Source organism: Pseudophryne corroboree, chromosome 8, assembly GCF_028390025.1.
Source record: "Pseudophryne corroboree isolate aPseCor3 chromosome 8, aPseCor3.hap2, whole genome shotgun sequence".
NCBI lineage: Eukaryota > Metazoa > Chordata > Amphibia > Anura > Myobatrachidae > Pseudophryne > Pseudophryne corroboree.
Window position 1 is genome coordinate 114421136 of NC_086451.1, and position 20527 is coordinate 114441662.

At 45.9% G+C, this 20527-nt stretch overlaps 1 protein-coding gene across 2 annotated transcripts in view; it reads right to left on the minus strand.

The window, feature by feature from the left end:
- Positions 1-553: 553 nt before the first annotated feature.
- The window catches only part of LOC134948702 (bromodomain-containing protein 4-like), a 49846-nt gene continuing 29872 nt past the window's right edge, over positions 554-20527 (minus strand). For both annotated transcript variants that reach the window (XM_063936873.1, XM_063936872.1), the window contains 3 exons: positions 3036-3113; positions 2750-2962; positions 554-2142 (listed from right to left, as the gene is read on the minus strand). In XM_063936873.1, coding sequence (XP_063792943.1) covers positions 1415-2142; positions 2750-2962; positions 3036-3072 — 978 coding nt within the window. In that variant the 5' untranslated portion in view covers positions 3073-3113 and the 3' untranslated portion in view covers positions 554-1414. The remainder of the gene's footprint in view (positions 2143-2749; positions 2963-3035; positions 3114-20527) is intronic.

Sequence of the window (20527 nt, forward strand, 5' to 3'; positions counted from 1 at the left end):
CACCGGGCGAGTATCGGAAGGCCACTATGGCAGCTATGTCTATCCCAACTGAAGTGCACCCGGCGTATAAGACAACCCCCCCACTTGGAGGCATGTTTTTCAGGGCAAAAAAGTCGTCTTATACGCCGGCAAATACGGTAAGTTTTGTTAGCTTCTTTCATTTGTTGTGTAAGCCTAAATATATGTTGAACCATTTTTCGTTTAAAAACCATTACTCAGAATGTGTCTGTCTCCTTGTGACATACAAACATACCCTCGCTTTATGCAAAACAAATGTAGCATGTGTATTGTGTTTATTTAAAATCTCTAAACAACAGATAATGAGTGGCATGCATGAAGTCTGGATAAGTGTTAATAAACTTGTCCTGATAATTTATTAAAAGCACACATAATCCACATAGTAATTTTTTTAGTATTTAACTTTATGAATGTGTGTAACGTCTTAATGTAACACTTCTCCACATATAATATGTTAGCCTTGCGGAATACATGTGTCCCTATGTGTGATGCTCCATCGTATTTAAGGGACACAAAGTTAGTATCATCCAAAATAATTTATTTCGTTATGTTTGCTGGAGTAAACTTGCTGATTTGTAAGTCAATACACAGTTTTCAACATATATCCATTATTAGACACATTATTTTTGCACATTAAAATATTTACAATTTCTTTGTTTCTGCATCATGTGTAAGAATCTGATTACTCATTTTTAACACACGCAAACATGGCACAACAATAATGTAATACACTTTGGGACTGAATTATCTAAATTGTTTCACAACATATTAGGACCTTTTTAGCCAACTCAATTGTGTTATTCTTGTAATGTCGTCTAGAGAAGAAATGTAAAAGAGTTAAAATTCACATTGTAAGTTGTATTGGTCATGGATGAATCTGCATGGCTGCCAATTAGTCTGTCTGCAGAATCTGAGAATGATTGGAATCTAGAAAGAGTAATGATTAGAAAAAAATCAAGTGGTCTGGTTTCTGCATGCTAAAGACATTCTGCATGGCTGCCAATTAGTCTGTCTGCAGAATCTGAGAATGATTGGAATCTAGAAAGAGTAATGATTAGAAAAAAATCAAGTGGTATGGTTTGTGCATGCTAAAGACATTCTGCATGGCTGCCAATTAGTCTGTCTGCAGAATCTGAGAATGATTGGAATCTAGAAAGAGTAATGATTACAAAAAAATCAAGTGGTATTGTCACTGCATGCTAAGATCAATGTGCAGATCAAATAACTTTTTCCTCCTCCAAAAAAACACAAAGATGTTAAAGAATAAATGTGTTGCAAAAAATCCTGTTGTTGTTTGTAACACTTATAATTAATGATGTTCAACAAATTGACAAGGTGCTAAGTGTTATATATATTGTGACAAACCTACACTTACTAACTGTGTTTATTTTCTTCTCTATACAGAAATCGGTATCTCTATATTTTTTTTTTGGGTTGGCTGCTTGGACTGGCCTTTGCCTTTACCACTGTCATGTTGGCGTGCTTTGGTGGAGAGCCTTGGTGGTGAGGACACTGGCGATAGAATAGCAGTAGTCGTACCAGAACTGCTGCTTGGTTGCTGTTGGTGCTGGGATCTGAATGTTTCATTGAGGCTAGTGAGGGTGGCATTGAGTTCACGTGTTGCAGCATTTTGATTTTCTAAAATTCTGGTGATAGATTCATTGATCTTTTGATTGTTTTCTAAGATGTTGATGTAGCTTTGCTGTTGTCTGTGCTGTTCTTCCATTATGCATTGTAAGTTGCCCATGACATGTGTAATGTCTGCACGCATGATTTCCATGGTATTGGCAATTCTGGTGGTTGGTTCATTTTGGCGACTGATATTTCTGCTGATTCTTCTGAGGTGAGATGGTAGGTTAGCAAAAATTTGGGTCTGCCTATGCAGGCATTCTTGATTAGTGGCCTGCTGTGTAGCCCAACTGTCCCAAAACACTTGATCAGGGCCTTGTGCTACTGGTGTTGTTGGGCTGTGTTGTGGTGGTGGAGTGCTTTGCTGTGGTGGTGTACATACAGGTGCTGGGTGGCTGATTCCTTTGATTAATGGCTGCATTTGTAACATGATTGTCTCACCCATGTCACTGTGTTGCTGCTGTTGTGTCGGGATGCTGGTACCAGTACTAGAATCTGGAATTAGAACCATTTTGGCATTAGTTAGACATATGTTTGAGAAATTAAAGCAAAACAATAAACATGGAACACATGTATTTAAATGGTGCTTTCAGATATCCAGCATATCATCATATCATATCATCACTCAGAACTTAAATACAGACATATTCCTGTTTGTGGCAAATGTGTCTGGTTACTTCATTCTTAAAGCAAGCACATGAGTTGTATGGTAGATCAGACATACTCCACCATAAAAACACACTTTAAATCATAATGTGTTGCCTTATGGTGTTTTTCAACAGAAACATAGTAGTGTTTTGGCATGTTGGTGCCAATGTTAGTACAAACACATAAGCGAAATTTTTGAAAAAATCTTACTATTTGCCAAGCTTACACATGTGTTTATGTTGCAGCATCTTACACACAATCTGCTGCTGTATGGATGAAGTGGACATACATATCTTTACTGGATGTGGACAAGGCCATTTTGCTCAGAATCCATTTGATGTTTTTTTATTTTCGGTAAGTATAGCAGATTTTGTTGAATTTAGAGTTAATTAGTCTAATTAAATGGATTATTATGAGATGATTAATTTTTTTATCATTACAGTTTCTTACTTACAATCAAGATGAGGGGAGTGTGGTTGGAGTCTTGGAGGTGTGACCAAAATTTGGAGTGGTGGGATCGAAGAAACTGTAGACAATCTTCGTGGCGGGGTAGACTGCTGTGGTTGTGATTGGACATCAAACCTTGCTTTCTTTGTTGCCACATGTATTATTGTTTGGTGTGCTACAGGAGTCCGCCTTCTGCTGTTCAAGACTTCTTTTGATGGACCTAGGATTTAAAGTGTACTTTTGTTATGGCCATTCCTTTACAAACATAACCTATACTACAATGGACACTTTACCTGCTTCCGCAGCGTCATCATCATCATCAGATGTCATGGGAGTGACTGTAGGCCAACCAGTACTGCTTTTTTTCAACACTGTAAATAATGAAACAAATAAAATAACTCATTTATTCATGCTATTGTTGATACATCCGCCCATTATGTTTATAAACATTAAATCTTTCAAAAATGGATGCTTATTTATGTGGGAATAATTTCAGAACAAAACCATAAAATATTTTAAAAAACACACACATTGGCCAATAGCCATATGCACTATGGAAAGTGCAACACAGGAAATAATGTACAGGACACAGACATAGGACACAGGGGCAGATTTATTAAGCCTGGTGAAGTGATAAAGTGGAAGGTGATAAAGCACCAGCCAATCAGCTCCTAACTGTCATTTTTCAAACCCAGCCTGTAACATGGAAGTTATGAGCTGATTGGTTGGTAATTTATCAACTTCCACTTTATCACTACACCAGGCTTAATAAATCTGCCCCACAATTACTAATACATACACTAACAAGCCAAAACACAGACATCTTCATTTATAAATGTTATGTAATTAATGAAAGATGCAATATAGAAAATGCTCTGTGATGTGGCACTCCAAACACACATTAGCACAATATGAGCAAAAAACCAAACCAAAATTAAGAAAAACCATCATAATAGTACGGTAACTAAGTCTGCAGTGTTGTGTCAGGGTACAAATACAGACTCTAAATGAACCAAAAAATAGTGGGTTTGTCTTAAACAAGATTATATACAGTACTAATGAAATTACACATGTAACTGGCTTGAAAGCCACTTTGCTCTACTCCAGCCTCTAACATGTCAACCAGGGCCGGTTCGAGCCCTCTCTGCGCCCCGGGCAGGGAATGGGGGCGTGGCTTAATACAGGGGCGTGGTCAGTTACACCCCTGTACAGTAGTAGTGCTGCTTAAATGCTGAGAGGTGCGCTACGCGTCTAGTTTCCCTTCGTGGGGTGGACCTTTTGCTGTGCCGTGCGCGATGACGTCATTGCGCACGGCACAGCAAAAGGTCCTCTCCACGAAGGGAAACTAGACGCGTAGCGTCTAGTTCCCGTCGTGGAGAGGACCTTTGCTGTGGGGTGCGCGATGACATCATCCCGCACCGCACAGCAAAGGTCCACCCCACGAAGGGAAACTAGACGCGTAGCGTCTAGTTCCCTTCACAGGGACACAGCCGGGGGACACATCGGGCAGCGGAGGGCACAGCAGTGGCGGATCTTGCCATGGTGCGGCACCCCGGGCAAAAGTCCTGCTTGCCCGTGGCAAGATCCGCTACTGATGTCAACCACTGTTTTTCAAACATTGCACATGGATAACTGAAATCAAAAACATAGACCAACTTGCAAACTGTAAAATGTGCAAAAGGAAAACATTATTGCTGGACAATTCAATGACACACCAAGTCCAAACTACACATGGAAAATGTACTGTTAAAAAACCACATGACATACAATAAAGTACTATGGGCCCTCATTCCGAGTTGTTCGCTCGCAAGCTGCTTTTAGCAGCTTTACACACGCTAAGCCGCCGCCTACTGGGAGTGAATCTTAGCTTCTTAAAATTGCGAACGAAAGATTCGCAATATTGCGAAAAGACATCTCTGTGCAGTTTCTGAGTAGCTTGAGACTTACTCTGCCAGTGCGATCAGTTCAGTGCTTGTCGTTCCTGGTTTGACGTCACAAACACACCCAGCGTTCGCCCAGACGCTCCTCCGTTTCTCCAGCCACTCCCGCGTTTTTCCCAGAAACGGTAGCGTTTTTCCCACACGCCCATAAAACGGCCTGTTTCCGCCCAGAAACACCCACTTCCTGTCAATCACATTACGATCACCAGAACGAAGAAAAAACCGTGAGTAAAATACCTAACTGCATAGCAAATTTACTTGGCGCAGTCGCAGTGCGGACATTGCGCATGCGCACTAAGCGGAAAATCGCTGCGATGCAAAAAAAATTACCGAGCGAACAACTCGGAATGACCACCTATGTTACATTGGCTTTTGTAGAAAACATTAACCAAAACAATGTCTTTGCTGATGCACACATGAAGATGGGAGTAATATGCAACGTCACATCACACACATTTCCCCAAAAAATAACGACAGAAGTAATGTAATAGAATGTTAAGACAAATACACATGCTCACCATCCTTCCTGGGCAGATCGGAATCACGGACATGGGTTGCAGACACTACTTCAGGAGGTATTAAACTCCTCATGGGCTCCTCATAGTCCAGATATCTTGCAATATAGGGCTGTCCACCACCGGTTTTGCGAGACGACTTCGCCTCCTTGGCCATTTTAGACTTGACACGCCGCTTTATGTCATAGTACCGTTTGCGGCACGTGTCCTCCGTCCGCTTGACCACCCCCTCACTATTTACAGCAGCAACAACTTTCGCCCACAACACCGTCTTCTTCCGTGTTGGCACCTTGGCGGACTCAGGCCCAAATAGCTGCCGCTGATACTTCATCGGCTCCCACACCAATGCCACATTTTCAGCATAACTAAACTTTACATTCCGCCCAGTCTTAGTAGTGGTGCGTGGCTGCGGAGTTCTCTGACTGTCACTGTCACTGTCACTTGAGGCTGCTGCAGCAACCTCACCCACCTCCTCAACCTCATTAACCTCACTCTCACTCACCTCCTCCACCTGACCAACCTCCTCCCCCTCACTCACACCCTCCACCTCACTCACCTCAGCCACCTCACCCACCTCTGAGTCAGACATTATTGTGTGGTTCAACAATTAACAGAAAAAAAGCAAATAAACAACACACTCCTCCACTACCACTGCACAACTCTCTCACACACACATACACACACACACACACACACACACACACACACACACACACACTGACAAGGGACTCTAAATAAAAAAAACTTGGACAAAAAATTAGACAAAAACATGACCACAAGAATAACAAGACTACTTTCAAACACAATACTACACTCAGAAATCGCCCAAAAAACTCCTCACCAAACCAACTACTCACCAACCTCCACAGCACAACCTCCCTCCTCACCACTAACTAAACCCACGAGGTGCGGTGCGGACGGTTTGGGGCGTATTTATATGGTTGCGCACAGACACTCCTACATCTGAAACACAACCAATCACGAACGGGGATGAAAATCGAAACTAAAAGTGAAAATGCGGCCGTGGTTGATAAATAACCCTGCCGCGTTTAACATAGAAAATAAACCAGTAAAAACAACAAAAACACGTACGCAAACGACAATGACGGCCGTAAATGTGCCAAAAAAAATGACTGGCATCGACATCGGAAAACACGAAAACCATAAACTCGACTGCTTTGTAACTTAGCGTATATAGGCCCTCATTCCGAGTTGTTCGCTCGCAAGCTGCTTTTAGCAGCTTTGCACACACTAAGCCGCCGCCTACTGGGAGTGAATCTTAGATTATCAAAATTGCGAACGAAAGATTAGCAGAATTGCGAATAGACACTTCTTAGCAGTTTCTGAGTAGCTCCAGACTTACTCGGCATCTGCGATCAGTTCAGTGCTTGTCGTTCCTGGTTTGACGTCACAAACACACCCAGCGTTCGCCCAGACACTCCTCCGTTTCTCCAGCCACTCCAGCGTTTTTCCCAGAAACGGTAGCGTTTTTTCGCACACACCCATAAAACGGCCTGTTTCCACCCAGAAACACCCACTTCCTGTCAATCACATTACGATCACCAGAACGAAGAAAAAACCTCGTAATGCCGTGAGTAAAATACCTAACTGCATAGCAAATTTACTTGGCGCAGTCGCACTGCGGACATTGCGCATGCGCATTAGCGACTAATCGCTCCGTTGCGAGAAAAAAATAACGAGCGAACAACTCGGAATGACCCCCATAGTTTCAAAAAGTTGCATGAAAATGCACCCGATAAAAAAATTATTTTAAACACTACACAAACCAACTCAAACACGAATTTTAGTAAATAGACCCCTGGGACTGGCGCCCAGCATCCTCTACGGACTAAGAGAAAAGGATTTACCGGTAGGTATTAAAATCCTATTTTCTCATACGTCCTAGAGGATGCTGGGGTCACTTCAAGAACCATGGGGTTTATACCAAAGCTCTAGAACGGGCGGGAGAGTGCGGATGACTCTGCAGCACCGATTGACCAAACATGAGGTGCTCATCAGCCATGGTATCAAACTTGTAGAACTTCGCAAAGGTGTTTGAACCCAAACAAGTAGCCGCTCTGCAAAGTTGTAATGCCGAGATCGCTGCCCAGGACGAGCCCACCTTTCTGGTAGAATGGGCCTTCACCGATTTTGGTAACGGCAATCCAGCCGTAGAATGAGCCTGCTGAATCGTATGACAGATCCAGTGCGCAATAGTCTGCTTGAAAGCAGGAGCCCCAATTTTGTTGTGAGCATACAGGATAAACAGAGCCTCCGTTTTCCTAAACTGAGCCGTTCTGGCCACATAAATTTTCAAAGCTCTGACTACGTCAAGAAACTTTGATTCCAGCAAGGCGTCAGTAGCCACTGGCACCACAATAGGTTGGTTTAAGTGGAACGACGAAACCACTTTTGGCGGAAACTGCTGACGAGTTCTCAACTCTGCTCTATCTTCATTGAAGATCAAATAAGGGCTCTTGTGAGACAAGGCCGCCAATTCAGACACCCGCCTGGCAGATGCCAAGGCCAACAGCATGACCACTTTCCAAGTGAGGAATTTCAACTCCACCTTTTGTAAAGGTTCAAACCAATGAAATTTAAGGAATTTCAACACCACGTTAAGATCCCATGGTGCCACAGGGGGCACAAAGAGAGGTTGGATGTGCAACACGCCTTTCACAAAGGTCTGAACTTCTGGAAGAGAAGCCAATTGTTTTTTGAAAAAAAAAGAAAAGGCTGAAATTTGTACTTTAATGGAGCCCAACTTTAGGCCCGCATCCACACCGGTTTGCAGAAAATGGAGAAAACATCCTAACTGAAATTCTTCCGTAGGAACCTTCTTGGATTCACACCAATATTTTCTCCAAATACGGTGGTAATGTTTTGACGATACTCCTTTCCTGGCCTGAACAAGAGTGGGGATGACCTCCTTGGGAATACCCTTTCGGGCTAGGATCTGCGTTCAACCTCCAAGCCATCAAACGAAGTTGCGGTAAGTCTTGGAACACGCACGGCCCCTGCTGTAACAGATCCTCCTTCAGAGGAAGAGGCCAGAGATCTCCTATGAGTAATTCCTGAAGACCCGAATACCAAGCCCTCCTTGGCCAGTCTGGAATAGAGATGAGCGGATTCGGTTTTACTCGGATTTTAACTCGGTTCTCAAAACGGCCTTCTATTGGTTCACGGATGTCACGTGTTTTGAATAGCCAATAAGATGCTGTTTTGAGAACCGAGTAAATCCGAGTAAAACCGAATCCGCTCATCATAAGTCTGGAACAATGAGAATCTCTTGAACCTTTGTTCTTCTTATGATCTTTATCACTTTTGGAATGAGTGGAAGTGGAGGAAACACGTACACCGACCGAAACACCCACGGTGTCACTAGGTCGTCCACTGCTATTGCTTGAGGGGCTCTCGACCTGGAACAATATCTCTGAAGCTTCTTGTTGAGGCGAGACGCCATCATGTCTATTTGAGGAATACCCCAAAGACTTGTCACTTCTGCAAAGACCCCTCGATGAAGACCCCACTCTCCTGGATGGAAATCGTGTCTGCTGAGGAAGTCTGCTTCCCAGTTGTCCCTGGAAGCTTTCCCCCTGCGTGACTGCTCCCCAGCCTCAGAGACTCGCATCCGTGGTCACTAAGATCCAGTCCTGGATCCCGAACCTGCGTCCCTCTAGGATGTGAGAGCTGTGCAGCCACCACAGGAGCCAGATTCTGGTCCTGGAAGACAGGATTATCCTTCGGTGCATGTGCAGATGGGACCCGGACCACTTGTCCAACAGGTCCCACTGAAACACTCTGGCATGGAATCTGCCAAACTGAATGGCCTCGTAGGCCGCCACCATCTTCCCCAGCAACCGAGTGCATTGATGGATCGATACTTTTGCTGGTTTCAGAATTTGTTTGACCAGGTTCTGAATTTCCAGCGCCTTTTCTACTGGAAGAAAAACTCTCTGTAATTCTGTGTCCAGAATCATTCCCAAAAACGACAGCTGTCTCGTCGGCACCAACTGTGATTTTGGCAAGTTTAGGAGCCAACCATGTTGCTGCAGAATTGTCAGGGAGAGCGTAATATTCTGCAGTAATTGGTCCTTGTACCTCGCCTTTATCAGGAGATCGTCCAAGTACGGGATAATTGTGACCCCTTGCTTGCGCAGGAGAACCATCATTTCGGCCATTACTTTGGTGATAATACTCGGAGCCGTGGACAGACCAAACGGCAATGTCTGAAATTGGTAAAGACAATACTGAACTGCAAACCTCAGGTAAGCCTGATGTGGAGGATAAATGGAATCATGTAAGTAGGCATCCTTTATGTCTACCGACACCATAAAATCCCCCTCCTCCGGACTGGAGATCACTGCCCGGAGAGATTCCATCTTGAATTTGAATTTCCTTAGGTAGAAATTTAGGGATTTGAGGTTCAGGATTGGTCTGACTGAGCCGTCTGGCTTCGGGACCACGAACAGGCTCGAGTAAAAGCCTTCTCCCTGTTGCGACGGGGGAACCCTGAAAATGACTTGATTGTGACACAATTTTTGTATTGCGGCGCATACCACCTCCCTGTCCGGAAGTGAAGCTGGTAAGGCCGATTTGAAAAATCGGTGAGGGGGAACGTCTTGAAACTCCAGTTTGTACCCCTGGGACACTATTTCTAAAACCCATGGGTCTAGGGCCGACCGAGCCCAGAACTGACTGAAGAGCTTGAGATGTGCCCCCACTGGTGCGGACTCCCGCAGAGGAGCCCAGCGTCATGCGGTGGATTTGGCAGAAGCCGGGGAGGACTTCTATTCCTGGGAACTGGCCACGTCTGGTGATCTTTTCCCTTTTCCCTTTCCTCTATTAGCAAGGAAGGAAGACCCTCGGCCTTTTCTGTATTTATTGTGCCGAAAGGACTGCATCTGATAGTGGTGTTTCTTTTGTGGTGCAGGCACATAAGGTAAAAATGATGACTTACCCGCGGTAGCCGTAGATACCAAATCAGCGAGTCACCAAACAATACACCACCTTTATACGGTAGAGACTCCATAGCTTTCTTAGAGTCAGCATCAGCGTTCCATTGATGAATCCACAATGCTCTCCTAGCTGAGACTGCCATGGCATTGGCCCTTGATCCCTAGAGGCCAAAATCCCTCGCAGCTTCCTTTAGGTAGACTGCAGCGTCCCTGATATGACCTAGTGTCAAAAGAATGCTATCCCTATCTAGGGTATCCATTTCAGATGATAAGTTATCTGCCCATTTTTTTACGATAGCACAACTCACCCACGCAGATGCAATGGTTGGTCTGAGTAGCATACCCGTGGTGACATAAATGGATTTTAATGTATTTTCCTGTCTACGATCCGCAGAATCCTTTAGGGCTGCCGTGTCAGGGGACAGAAGAGCCACCTTTTTGGACAGCCGAGATAGAGCTTTGTCCACAATGTGGGGTGACTCCCATTTTTCCCTATCCCCAGAGGGAAACGGATACGCCACTGGAATCCTTTTGGGAATCTGAAACCTTTTGCCAGGATTTTCCCAAATTTCACAAAGTGTGTTCAGTTCATGAGAGGGAGGAAACGTTACCTCAGTTTTCTTTCCTTTACACATACAGATCCTAGTATCAGGAACAGTAGGGTCCTCAGTGATATGTAATACATCTTTTATAGCCACAATCATGTACTGAATGCTCTTTGCCAGTTTTGGATCTAATCTGGCATCACTATAGTCGACACTTGAGTCAGTGTCCGTGTCGGTGTCCGTGTCAGCCAGCTGGGCAAATTAACGTTTTTGTGACCCCGAGGGGGTCTGGACTTGAAACAACAAATCCTCTACGGATTTCTTCCATGCCTGGTTCTGAGACTCAGATTTATCCAATCTCTTATTTATCAGAGCCACATTAGCATTCAAAGCCCTCAACACATTTACCCAATCAGGTGTCGGCGGTGCCGACAGGGTCACTCCCACAGCTGTTTGTGTCCCTAACGTAGTCTCCTCCTGGGAAGAGCACTCCACCTCAGACATGCCAACACACGTGCACCCAACACACGCAGACACACTGGGCCTATAGGGGACAGACTCACAGTAAAGCCTGTCAGAGAGACACAGAGGGAGTTATTGCCAGCTAACACCCCAGCGCCCAATCCTGGTCTGAAAACACCACAGAAAATGTCCCAGACCTGCAGCGCTTTTATAAGTTACATACAATGCACCAAAATAACTGTGCCCCCCCCCCCCCCCCCCGTTTTGCAGCCTGTTACTTGTACAGCAGTGTGAGGAAGGACCAGCGTCTCTGCAGCCTTGTGTAGAGAAAATCGCGCCGGGCTGTGTGCTGTGAGGGCTAAGCTCCGCCCCCGTAATGGCGCGCTTCAGACCCGCTCTTTTTCTAAAAATTTTAGACTGGCGGGGGTCCGGACAGTGCCCTGGCACTTAGTCCGCTCTTGCCAGGTAGTTATTGAGGCTAGATATGCTGCCCAGAGCGCCCCGCCCCCCGCGCCCTACAGCCTGTAGTGCCGCTGTGTAGTGGGAGCATGGCGCGCAGCGTGCGATCGCTGTGCGGTACCTCAAAGCCGTCACTGAAGTCTTCTGATCTACTTCTATTCACCTGTCTTCTGACTTCTGGCTCTGCAAGGGGGGTGACGGCGGGCTCTGGGAACGAGCATCTAGGCGCAGAGGCGGAACTACCGCCAGTGCAACCAGTGCATTGCACTGGGGCCCGCCACTGTCCAGGGGCCCAAGCATGTAATGAGTCAAACTGACTCATTACATGCCGCTGTGTGCTGCGGGCAACCGCCGCCCGCAGCACACAGGACAGGAGAGGAGCGCTGCTGTCACGGGGGGAAGGAGGGAGGTGGAGGAGGGAGCCACAGCAGCGCAGTGCTATTGGTTCAGGCGCTGCTGCCCCTCTGCTTCACCATAGGCTGTCTTCCGACGCTGTGAAGCGCATCCCAGCCATTCACAGTGGCGGAGAACAGCCTATGGTGAAGGACTGGGACAGCAGCAGCGGCGCCTCCACCAATAACACAGCGATGCTGCGGCTCCCTCCTCCACCTCCCTCTTTCTCCTTCTCTCCTGCCCGGGAATCGGGATCTCTGCCAGAAGCTGCACCAAGGAGCCTGAGCCAGCGGAGACAGTAAGTATAATTCTTTCTTTCTTTCTTTCTTTCTTTCTTTCTTTCTTTCTTTCTTTCTTTCTTCTGTCTGCCGTAATGTGTAAAAAAGGGGACACAGTCTGCCGTAATGTGTAAAAATGGCACGCTGTCTGCCGTAATGTGTAAAAAGGGCACGCTGTCTGCCGTAATGTGTAAAATGGGGGAATCTGCCTGCTGTAATGTGTAAAAAGGGCACGCTGTCTGCCGTAATGTGTAAAAAGGGGAATCTGTCCGCCGTAAGGTGTAAAAAGGGGACGCTGTCTGCCGTAGTGTGTAAAAAGGGCACGCTGTCTACCGTATTGTGTAAAAAAGGCACGCTGTCTGCCGTAATGTGTAAAAAGGGCACGCTGTCTGCCATAATGTGTAAAAAGGGGAATCTGTCTGCCATAAGGTGTAAAAAGGGGGCGCTGTCTGCCGTAATGTGTAAAAAGGGGCGTAATTTGAATAATGGAGACTACTGTGCACCGTTATATGAATTGGTATTATTTTGTGGCCACACCCCTTCCCCACGAAGCCACGCCCCTATGTGTTTTGCATGCAGGGGTGGGGCTCTGATGCCGTTTCTTGCACACAGTGCTAAAATGTCTAGTTACGGCACTGTTGCTAGGTATCCAGTTCTCTGGGCCTGAGCAAGTCCCGCTCACCAGATCCTCTCCAGGGGAAAGGGGGTGGACTTGGATGGGATGAGGGGGGGGGGGGGGGCAAAGCATTTTGTTGCACCTGAGCCCTCCGCTCGCTAGTTCCGCCACTGCTCAAACCCCGACAAATTTGCCCGATTGGAGGAGGATTCGGTGGATGATAGTGAGGAAATGACGGTGCCGGAGGAGACTGTTCCCTCTAGCAACCAGAGGAGCGGTCCCTCTGACGCAGTTGGGAAAAAAGATAGTGAGGTACCTAGCCAGATTGTGGTGGTAGGGGATCCCATCATCAGGAAGACAGATAGGACAATGTGCTACCGGGACCGTGATCGCCATAAAGTCTGTTGTCTCCCGGGTACTCAGGTGGGGCACATCGCAGACCGGGTAGATAGTTTGTTGGGAAGGGCTGGGAAGGACCTGGCGGTTTTGGTGCATGTTGGTACCAACGACAAAGTTAGTGGATGGTGGATTGTCCTTAAGAAAGACTATAGGGACTTAGGCAAGAAACTTATGGCAAGGACATCTAAGGTAATATTCTCCAAAATATTACCCTTGCCATGCGCTAGTCCAGGGAGGCAGAGGGAGATTAGGGAGGTAAATGTGTGGCTTAGGGATTGGTGCAGGAAAGAGGGGTTTGTGTTCCTGGAGCACTGGGCGGACTTCTCAGTCAGGCGCCATCTTTTTTGTCATGATGGATTGCACCTGAATGAGGAGGGGACAGCGGTGCTGGGGGATGGATGGTTAGAAGGTTGGAGGAGATTTTAAACTAGGAGCCTGGGGGGAGGGTTTAGCTAGAAATTACGGGTCATGCAGTGAGAATAGTGGGGATGGCGGTAGAAAACGAAATGGGGGAGGAGTAGGGGGGAGGGAAAGAGCAGCCAGTAAGGATATTAACATAGGTACTAAAAATGGTTTTATCAAAACACTAACTAATAACGATTACGGGTCATTGTTGCTGCATATAGTGAATGATGTCCCTAGCACAAGGGGAAATGCTTATCTTAACTGTATGTATGTAAATGCTAGAAGCCTTACAGGTAAATAGGCCGAATTAGAAATACTTGCAGCAAGCAAACAGTATGATATTATAGGCATTACTGAAACTTGGTGGGACGAATCTCATGATTGGACTGTCAATCTAGAGGGTTATACGCTGTTCAGGAGAGACAGATTAAATAAACGAGGGGGAGGGGTGTGTCTTTACGTAAAGCCGTTTTTAAAACCTGATATACGGGAAGACATTCAGGAGTCGACTGTAGATACCGTTGAGACATCATGGGTAGAAATTGCATGGGGGGGGTAAAGCAATAAAAAAGTTAGTATTGGGTTTATGCTACAGGCCACCTGGTATTAATGTGTCTGATGAGGAATTGTTACTGAAGCAAATTGAAAGAGCAGCGGGAGTAGGAGACACAGTAGTGATGGGAGATTTTAACAATTCAGAAATAAATTGGAAAAACGATTTGTGTTATACTGTTAGGGGTAATATGTTTTCTCTTACGTCCTAGAGGATGCTGGGGTTCATTTTAGTACCATGGGGGTATAGACGGTTCCGCAGGAGCCTTTGGCACTTTAAGACTTTTCAACAGTGTGAACTGGCTCCTCCCTCTATGCCCCTCCTCCAGACCTCAGTTTAGAAAATGTGCCCAGGAGACTGGATGCACACTATTGGAGCTCTACAGAGCTTTGCTGGAAAAATACTTTCTTAGGGTTTTTATTTTACAGGGAAGCTGCTGGCAACAGCTTCCCTGCTTCGTGGGACTTAGGGGGGGGAAGTAGGAATCAACTTCTCAATTAGTTAATGGTTCTGCTTCCGCTGACAGGACACCATTAGCTCCTGAAGGGTATTGAACACAGCCCAAGCCTGGCCAGCGTTCACTCCCACAGCACTGCCGCCACCCCCTAACAGAGCCAGAAGTCAGAAGGCCGGTGAGTATATTACTGGAGTCCTGCAGAGAGGGGATCCTCCGGTCATCGTTGGCGGCATACAGGTACACGCGCAGCACAAGGGTGCAGAGCACGGAGGGGGGGGGGGGGGGCGCTCTGAGGGCATGTTTTAAAACCTGAGGGCATGTTTATCAATAAACTGGATACCATTGCGTGTATATTCTGATGGATACATGGTTTCTAGTTACAGCCAGGCTCCTATCTAATTGTAATTTTGTTACATTTTTTTTGTCTTGTATAGCTGCTGTGCTATCAGATTGCTGGCTGTCAGTGACTTCAGCACATTGTGTGTTAAAATATTTTTTAATTAACCTGCCAGGTGTGGGACTCCGGAAGGGGAGGTGGGGAATGCACATAAGGTGTATAAGGGTATGTGTTGTTTGCCTTTTTGTTAATAAAGCCTGACAACAGTGGCACAGACCACTGAAACGTTGCTGTTAAACCATTTGTGAATTGTGAAGCTTCATTTATATCACCGTGAGTGCCACGTCTGTATGCTGTGGATCCCCAGCAAGTATAAATCTTACATTGCTGAGGCTGAAGGGCGGGGATTCTCCTCAGACTTGCCAGAACACTCACTGGGTGCCATTTTCTCCTGCAGAAACTCCAGTGTGAAGCTCCTGAACGATGTTTCTCCTCATGACAACGCTGATACAAGTATAGGGTGTTATAGAAGTGGCAGAGAGTGTTCATTATAATTAGGTCTGTGGGCCTATTATTGGTATATGCGCTGTAAGTGGGTAATATTTCCACAATTCCCAATAAGGCGCAGTGTGTGGACTGGCAAATCCCTCTGTGTCTCTCTGACAGACTTTAGTGTGGGTCTGTCCCCAACAGCTCCCCTCTCAGAAGGAGCCGGAGTGGGTGAGAATGTTGCAAAAGAATATGTCAATGCTTGCAAAGAAATTCTCTGAGTCTGAACAACAGACTAAATATTGGAGGCAGTCTGTGGAGGATGCACTGTTCACTGACCCCTCCATATCATCCACTCGGGTCCCATCCAGTTCCCAGAAAAGGTCTCTGACCCAGATAATGCAAGTGGACACAGACACAGATTCCGACTCTGACGTCGACACTGGGGATTTGAGAGGGGTAGACCCCAAATCAGCCAAAAGCATGCAATGTATGATAGTTGCTATAAAGGAAGTTTTGGAGTTTCCTGAAACAACACTGGTCCCAGAGGAAAAGGATTATTTTAAATTAAATAAAAAGCACGTTCTTTGAAGAATCCTGGGCTAACCCTGAGAAGAAATGTACCCTTCCCAGAAGGATACGTGTAGCGTACCCTTTCCCTGAGGAAGACAGGCACAAATGGGAGACTCCCCCAATGATAGACACCTCAGTTTCTCGGCTGTCTAAGAAAATTGTTTTGCCTGCCCCTGGTTCAGCCTCTTTAAAAGATCCAGCTGACCGTAAATTAGAAACAACCCTGAAATCCATATATACGGCTAACGGAACGGTGGTCAGGCCCACCATTTCTTGTGCGTGGGTGGGTAACGCTGTGGAAAAATAGTCTGACAACTTGCTTGTTAACATAGACACAGTTAACAGGGATGAAACAGTCCTAACTCTCGGCCATATCAAAGATGCTGCAGGTTACTTAGTTGAAGCTATGAAGGTTATTGGGTTGCTGAGTTTAAGATCCTCCGCTATGGCAATTTCAGCCCGCAGGGCGCTGTGGATCCGCCAATGGAATGCGGATGCGGAATCAAAAAAGAATATTGAGGCGCTCCCTTACAATGGAGAAGCCCTCTTTGGAGACAAGCTGGATGCCATTATTTCAACAACTACATCAGGCAAGTCAGCATTTCTGCCTTTCGCAGCTGCTCCACCTAGGAAAGGATATCATTCTCATACGATGCAGTCCTTTCGGACCAACAAGTCCAAAAAGGCAAAGGGTACCCCCTTCTTCACAGGAAGAAGGCGAAGAAGAGGTAAAAAATCAACAACACCATCAGGCTCGCAGGAGCAGAAGTCAACAGCTACTTCTGCTAAAACCTCAGCAGGACGCTGGGGCTCCCCTGCGGGAGTACGATCGGGTGGGGGTACTGGATTCACTCAGATCTGGATCCTTGGGTATTGCAGATAGTATCCCAAGGGTACAAATTGGAATTTCAAGACCTTCCCCCATGCCGATTTTTCAAATCAGCCATACCAGCTGATCTTAATGTGGTGTTGCAGTTCCTTAAATCGGACTGGTTTGAGCCTCTACAAGAGGTGGAGTTGAAGTTTCTCACTTGGAAAGTCGTCATGCTGTTGGCCTTGGCCTCAGGCAGACGAGTGTCTGAATTAGGGACTCTGTCACACAAGAGTCCTTATTTGATTTTTCATGAAGATAGAGCTGAACTGCGGATGCGTCAGCATTTTCTTCCAAAGGTTGTGTCTCCTTTCCATATTAACCAACCTGTGGTGGTGCCAGTGGCTTCTAACACCTCAGCCGTTTCAAAGTCCTTGGATGTCATCAGAGCGTTGAGGACTTATGTTGCAAGAACAGCTTGGATATGGAAAACAGAATCTTTGTTTGTCCTCTATGACCCCAACAAGATTGGGGGTCCTGCTTCTAAGCAGACTATTGCGCGCTGGATCAGAGGTACCATTCAGCACGCTTATTCCACGGCAAGATTGGTGTTACCGAGTCCGGTAAAGGCCCACTCTACAAGGAAAGTGGGTTCTTCCTGGGCGGCTGCCCGGGGTGTCTCGACGTTGCAAATTTGCCGAGCAGCTACTTGGTCAGGGGCAAACACATTTGTTAGTTTTACAGGTTTGACACCTTGGCTGCTGACGACCTTCAGTTTGGTCAGTCAGTTCTGCAGGAACATTAGCACTTTCCTGCCCGTACTGGGAGCTTTGGTACATCCACATGGTACTAAAATGGACCCCAGCATCCTCTAGGACGTAAGAGAAAATAGGATTTTAATTACCGACGGGTAAATCCTTTTCTCGTTGTCCGTAGAGGATGCTGGGTGCTCGCCCGGTGCTCATTTTTCCTGCAGGATTATGTTTTACCTTTTACACAGGTTCTCATGTGTTAAGATGTTCACAGCTGTTGCTGTTGCGTTATGCATGCACGTTGGCATGGGTTATGTTGAAGGCCATGTTAGGCGACATGTTTTGTAAGGTGTGAGCTGGTGTGAATCTCGCCACTAGTTTAATGTAAATTCTTCTCTCAAAGTTGTCCGTCTCCTCGGGCACAGTTCCTATACGGAGGTCTGGAGGAGGGGCATAGAGGGAGGAGCCAGTTCACACTGTTGAAAAGTCTTAAAGTGCCGAAGGCTCCTGTGGAACCGTCTATACCCCCATGGTACTAAAATGGACCCTAGCATCCTCTACGGACTACGAGAAAAGGATTTACCGGTAGGTAATTAAAATCCTATTTTTAAAAACACTAAATGATAACTACTTAGTTCAACTAATCAAGGAACCTACTGGGTACAATGCAATCTTAAACCTGGTATTAACAAACAATGGGGAATTGGTAACAAATATTATAGTAGGGGAACCCATAGGAAACAGCAACCACAATATGGTCACATTCAATAACAGTTTTCATAAGCTATACTATACTGGCTCAACTAGGACTCTAAACTTTAGCAAAGCCAACCTTGACATGATGAGGGAAGCTTTAAGGTATATTGATTGGGAAACTTTGTTTCAAGGTAAAATGTAGGATGTATTAAAATCACTGCTAGTTAAAAATACTGTCAAATGTATTCCCACGCTCAGCAAAAAAAGGAATAAAAATCCCAAACCACTGTGAGTTACCAAAAAGATAAAGGAACTTATGGGCAAGAAAACGCGAGCATTCAAAAAAATTCAAATCTGATGGGAATGTGGAGTCATTTCAGCACTATAAGGACTGTAACAAAATATGCAAAAAAGAAATAAGGGCGGCTAAAGTAGAAACTGAGAAACTAGTAGCAAAGGAAAGCTAAGCGAATCCCAGATACCACTTCTGGGTTAAACAGTGCCGAATGTTATCGTTGCCTAGTAACATGATGCAAACACTTAACCTGCATCGCTTCCAACAATAGGGACATCCCCCATAGTAACTAGAGATGTGCACTTGAAATTTTTCGGGTTTTGTGTTTTGGTTTTGGGTTCGGTTCCGCGGCCGTGTTTTGGGTTCGACCGCGTTTTGGCAAAACCTCACCGAATTTTTTTTGTCGGATTCGGGTGTGTTTTGGATTCGGGTGTTTTTTTCAAAAAACACTAAAAAACAGCTTAAATCATAGAATTTGGGGGTCATTTTGATCCCAAAGTATTATTAACCTCAAAAACCATAATTTCTAGAGATGAGCGCCTGAAATTTTTCGGGTTTTGTGTTTTGGTTTTGGGTTCGGTTCCGCGGCCGTGTTTTGGGTTCGAACGCGTTTTGGCAAAACCTCACCGAATTTTTTTTGTCGGATTCGGGTGTGTTTTGGATTCGGGTGTTTTTTTCAAAAAACACTAAAAAACAGCTTAAATCATAGAATTTGGGGGTCATTTTGATCCCAAAGTATTATTAACCTCAAAAACCATAATTTACACTCATTTTCAGTCTATTCTGAATACCTCACACCTCACAATATTATTTTTAGTCCTAAAATTTGCACCGAGGTCGCTGTGTGAGTAAGATAAGCGACCCTAGTGGCCGACACAAACACCGGGCCCATCTAGGAGTGGCACTGCAGTGTCACGCAGGATGTCCCTTCCAAAAAACCCTCCCCAAACAGCACATGACGCAAAGAAAAAAAGAGGCGCAATGAGGTAGCTGTGTGAGTAAGATTAGCGACCCTAGTGGCTGACACAAACACCGGGCCCATCTAGGAGTGGCACTGCAGTGTCACGCAGGATGGCCCTTCCAAAAAACCCTCCCCAAACAGCACATGACGCAAAGAAAAAAAGAGACGCAATGAGGTAGCTGTGTGAGTAAGATTAGCGACCCTAGTGGCCGACACAAACACCGGGCCCATCTAGGAGTGGCACTGCAGTGTCACGCAGGATGTCCCTTCCAAAAAACCCTCCCCAAACAGCACATGACGCAAAGAAAAAAAGAGGCGCAATGAGGTAGCTGTGTGAGTAAGATTAGCGACCCTAGTGGCCGACACAAACACCGGGCCCATCTAGGAGTGGCACTGCAGTGTCACGCAGGATGTCCCTTCCAAAAAACCCTCCCCAAACAGCACATGACGCAAAGAAAAAAAGAGGCGCAATGAGGTAGCTGACTGTGTGAGTAAGATTAGCGACCCTAGTGGCCGACACAAACACCGGGCCCATCTAGGAGTGGCACTGCAGTGTCACGCAGGATGTCCCTTCCAAAAAACCCTCCCCAATCAGCACATGATGCAAAGAAAAAGAAAAGAAAAAAGAGGTGCAAGATGGAATTGTCCTTGGGCCCTCCCACCCACCCTTATGTTGTATAAACAAAACAGGACATGCACACTTTAACCAACCCATCATTTCAGTGACAGGGTCTGCCACACGACTGTGACTGATATGACGGGTTGGTTTGGACCCCCCCCAAAAAAGAAGCAATTAATCTCTCCTTGCACAAACTGGCTCTACAGAGGCAAGATGTCCACCTCATCTTCACCCTCCGATATATCACCGTGTACATCCCCCTCCTCACAGAT